The sequence below is a fragment of the Echinops telfairi genome, unplaced genomic scaffold (genome assembly GCF_000313985.2).
Source record: "Echinops telfairi isolate 266 unplaced genomic scaffold, ASM31398v2 ScPeMD7_3533;HRSCAF=4204_0, whole genome shotgun sequence".
Classification (NCBI taxonomy): Eukaryota; Metazoa; Chordata; class Mammalia; order Afrosoricida; family Tenrecidae; genus Echinops; species Echinops telfairi.
The window spans coordinates 39,248,588-39,253,388 of NW_022107431.1; the positions used below are offsets into that span (position 1 = coordinate 39,248,588).

The 4,801-nt window shown below is 46.0% G+C and overlaps 1 protein-coding gene across 1 annotated transcript in view; it reads left to right on the forward strand.

Annotated features, from left to right (window-relative positions):
* ARMC2 (armadillo repeat containing 2) overlaps window positions 1-4,801 on the forward strand; it is a 108,367-nt gene that overhangs the window by 52,797 nt on the left and 50,769 nt on the right. Inside the window, exon 11 of the mRNA XM_045294601.1 lies at window positions 666-889. Within this exon, the coding sequence (XP_045150536.1) occupies window positions 666-889 (224 nt within the window). The remainder of the gene's footprint in view (window positions 1-665; window positions 890-4,801) is intronic.

Sequence of the window (4,801 nt, forward strand, 5' to 3'; positions counted from 1 at the left end):
GTATGGATTGTTTTAAGAGCTGTAAGAGCCCCCAGTAAAGTGATTTATATATATTTTTAAAAATTAGCCCTTTCTATGGTGATTGAAGGAAACCCTGGTGGTGCAGTAGCTTAAGCAATGGCCAGCTAACCCCAAGGTTAGTGGTTCAAACCCACAGAAGCTGTCTGTTCCTGTAAAGACCTCAAAAACCCCCAAAACAGTTCTATTCTGTTCTATAGGGTTGCTTAGAGCCAGAATCAACCCAGTGGCAGTGGAGTTGTATGCTGATTAAGACTATTTTTTTAAGGTTCCGTTTTAATTAATCTCCCATTCAGACAGCCACAAATATCACTAAAAGGTTTGTTGACGGTCTCTTTACTTCGCTCATTATGCTAACTCAAAGTTTTGCAACTGAAACAGAACCATTAGTAAATATTAGGGAGAGACAAGGAATTACATTTAATTAAAAGAACAGTCTCACTTACATATTAATAATCCCATCGATTTGCTGTTACTACTATGACAGATTTACCTGAGCTGAAAATAAGACTCGTCTCTCATGATCTATGAGTAAGCCTTAACGAGGATTTGAAGGTAGACTCCGACTATTGGATGCTCACTTACGAGGGCCCGATTGTATTTCTCTCTGGCTCATGCATTTGTAACAATATTCATCCTTTTGACAGAGTCATTGCTGGAGGTCCTGAGCAGCGAAGACCTGCATACGAACACCGAAGCTTTCTTGTACTGCACGGGGGCTATAAAATTCCTCTCTGGAAACCTGGGGTTTCTTAATGAAATGATCAGCAACGGTGTGGTGGAAAAATTGATGAATCTGATAAAGCAAATAAACGAGAATACCAAGAAATGTGGGGTGGTTTTGCCCGATTCAGGCCACTTGTTAGTCCAGGTAAGTATTTTTCTTTGAAAGCCTTAAATATGTCCAATTTGTTTTCATGTTGCGTGATACCAACATTCTACAGAGCCCTGGTAATGCAGGAGTTACGTGCTTGGCTGTATGGTTAAAGGGCCAGCAGTTGGATCCCACGAGCTGCCCTGTGGGGGAAATGTGACTGTCGGCCTCCATAGAGATTACAGCCTTAAAGCCTATGGGGCAATTCTGCTCCATGCAGTAGGTTTGCTCTGATCAACTCAATGGCAATGGGCCTGGTTTTGTGTCAATGGCACAATGCTTAGGGGCGTAGCTGCTGACCCAGAGCTGGTGGATCTGAATCCCCTCTGACCTTAGACTGGCGATGTGAATTGCCTTGCTATACTGTGGAGTGCATTGGAAAGTGGATTGTGGCAGATGTAGTTAGGTTAAATTTTAAGGTTGTCTATTTGACCCATTTTGAAGTTGTTCTAGTTTTTAATATCTTCTACTTTCTTTTCGATTGGGTTTTTTCCCCTCTATTTTCTTCTGTTGTTGTTAGTTGTTTTGTTTGCCTGTATATGAAATCCAGGCTGCACAGGTAAATCTATAGAGACAGGAACTGCATTATTGGTTTCTTGGGGATGTAGAGCGAGTTGGGGGGGGGGAATGGGGAGCTAATAACAATGAGTACTAGAAAAAAGAAAATGTTCTAAAATTGATGAGGTAATGATTGTACAACTCTTCTTGACATGACTGAACTGTTGAATTGAACGCCATGCGGATGGTGTGTCGACAAGACTGTTTAACAGGAAAGAAGACTGCAGCCTGGAAAACGTCTGGGGCAGCTCTGAGCTGTCACGTGCAAAGATTTGAGTCTGTATCCACTGGGTGACATCTCACAGCAACCGCACCCATGACCACTTACAAGCCTGGCGTTGGAGAGGCCATACCCCAAGTGGGGGTACTGGGCTTCCGCGGTCCCCAGGGGCAGCTTGTGGTGGTGCCCTGTGGCCATGTCCACGGCATTTCATGGAGCGGCCTGCTAACCTCCGTGCCCACCGCTCTGCAGAGCACACAGGCCTGGGCGAATGAATAAGTAGTACCTTCCCGCAGAGAGGATCCATACGATAGGCGGTCCCAGGGCAGGTTAGAGTGGTGAAGACTGGGCCTTGCTGGCAGGGGGTCCAGATGATTGCCAGCGACTGGCATGACTCTGATATCCACAATAGAGAAGCCCAGGACTGTGAGTGGACAGATGTTGAGGGCGCGTGTGGAGAACACGTCGCCCTGGGCCGACCAGGACCGAAGGTACCACAGCTGGGTACACTGAATCTGACCAGAGCAAGAGGAACCCATTATGTTGCCTGACAGTCCTGTTACTTCTTTTGTGCAGATGAAATTTCGTGGTCAAATTATTTTCATTGGCGCTGCCCCGGCTCTCATGTTCTTTTTTAGATGAGATTTTTGCTTTTTAATAGCATTTGTATATCAGATAATAATATCTTTGATGTAATAATTCATGAGGTTTGAAATGTGCTTGTCAATTATGGAGGATGGATTGTGCACTCCGAGTGCTCTCAGCTTTGGGGAAAGTGTGTTAAAAATTAGATTTCGTCCCTGCCTTCAAGATGTTTAAAATGTTTATGATGGTTATTAATTTCAGACTTTGTGGTCTGTCTCCATTCTGAAGGAGATCACGTCAACCTCTGAGAGTTGTGAATGATGGAAAATTCTACTGACGTTGCCATCTTCTGGCTGGGGGAATGGAAGAAGCATTCCCTTCATGCTGCCACTGTTCCTGGGCTGTTCAAATTGTTCCCTTAATGAAAATAGTCTTTTATTGTATAATTAATGTATTTCCTTGCTAAAATACAGGGGTGGGTGTGTGTGTGTAAAAAATCACCCGAAAAAATTTCACCCTTAGCTAACACGCCGTTCTTTCATGCCTCTGTTAATACATATGCAGACCTGGTAACCTAGTGGGTTACATGTTGGGCTGCTAATCATAAGGTCAGCAGTTCAAACCCACCAGCCGCTTTCTACTCCCATAAAGAGGCGATGTCTTGGGAACTCTCAAGGGCAGTTCTACCCTGTCCTCCGGGGACCTTACGAATCAGCTTTGAGTACACGGCAGTGAGGTTTGGTTGGGTTTGGTTCTTGAGATACTTACCTGTGTGTGATTTGTATATAACCCTTGCTCTTTATTGTGGAACAGCTGATTTTAAATAGTCATCTTTGTTTGTTTTCCATCCCCCCTTCCCTCCCTGTTTCTGCTTCCAGTCAACCACCATGTTCACAGTGATGTGCTCAGCCCCATTACCAAGCTTGTGTTATCATGCCACATAAGCTGAATGCATGTGTGCATGTACATTTACATAATGTGTGCCCATCCAAGAGGAGGCTCCAAGAAGTACCTTTTAATTCTATTCTCCATGAACGTCCTGCAGCCCCCTCACACACAGTGGCTGCCAAGTCGGTCCAGACCACAACGCCCCCGTGCGTGCAGAGCAGACTGGGACTGCTCCCCAGGCTTTTCAAGGCTCTGAAGCAGATCTCCCAGCCGACTGGCAGGGACGCTCACCACTCTGCTAACAAGGGCCTTCCTCTGCCCCTCTACTTTACCAAGCTGCTCTCTCCTGGTAATGTGTCCGAAGTACGTGAGATGACAGCTCGCCATCCTTGCCCCTCAGGAGCACTCTGCTGTGCCTATTCCCAGACAGATCTGTTTGTTCCGATATTCTTCATCAACAACATAGTTCAAATGCATTGTTTTTTTCTTAGCTTTTCCTTATTCAATATCCAGCATTCACAGGCATATGAGGCGATTGAAAATATCCTAGCTTGGGTCCGGTGCACCTTGTTCTTCAAAGTGGCACCTTTGTTTGTCAACACTTTGTCTATTTATATATAGCTACATAGATATTGCTCTCCTGTCCTAAGGGGTCACTACGAATTGGCGTCGACATGATGGCAGTGAGTTTGATTTGGTTTTATGTAAATGAAAGTCCATTGAGATAAAGGAATATTAAATACTACTGTGACCAGAAAAAATCCCATTGGAGAAAAGGGACGTCTGGTGTCCCTGTGGGACAGTGCATTCCTTTCTGTCACGTCCTTGCACTCCTCACTGGATGCGTCCTTGCACTCCTCACTGGATGCGGCATCTTCTGGTGCACACTCTCCCCAGGTGAGACCCTCCTGTCCTTGCCTCGCATCCATGCCTGCCTCTCGGGTAACGTAGAACTTTCACCCCAGGACAGGGGAAAACTGCCCTGTGTGTTCCTGAGACAGTAACTCTTTACTACAGGAATAGAAAACCTCATCTTCCTCCCAAAGAGCAGCTTGTGGTATTGAACTGCTGACCTTGCAGTTATCAGTCCAATGCATAACCGGTGAGCACTGAGGCTCAGTGAGCACTGAGGCTCGCTAGGCGTATCCAGTAGTCTTTAACTAAATAAGGTAGTTCCTGCCACTGTCTCCAAAGCCTACTGTTGGATCTACTCAGTCCTCTGGGTCAGCAGCAGGCCCTTGTCTTGCAGGAGAAGCGAAGCCCATTAAGGCCTAGGGTCGACAATACCATGTCAGTGTGGGGGTTTACATTGAATGGGGCTGGGCGTGAGCGGCAAGGAAGCTTGTGTTTCAGGTTAGGCCACTTGCAGAAATCTTCTGACTTGGATACGTCTCACTTTTAACTAAAACCAAGAGAAACTCTTCTCTAGTGCGCAAATGATCACATGTAAGTCCCAAGGCTTCACAACAAGAGCAGGTGAAAGTCCGCGCCCCTGTGAACGTGTCACTCTGCCTAGCGCTTCACCTGCCTGCCCAGGGACAAACAGACCTGGTCACCAGGTCACCAGAGAACTGTCCCTGGTCACCCACTTTCCGAATCTGGGAACTGTAGCTGATGGAGTTTTTGTTTCGTTTTGTTGTTTAAGCAACGTTGTTCTA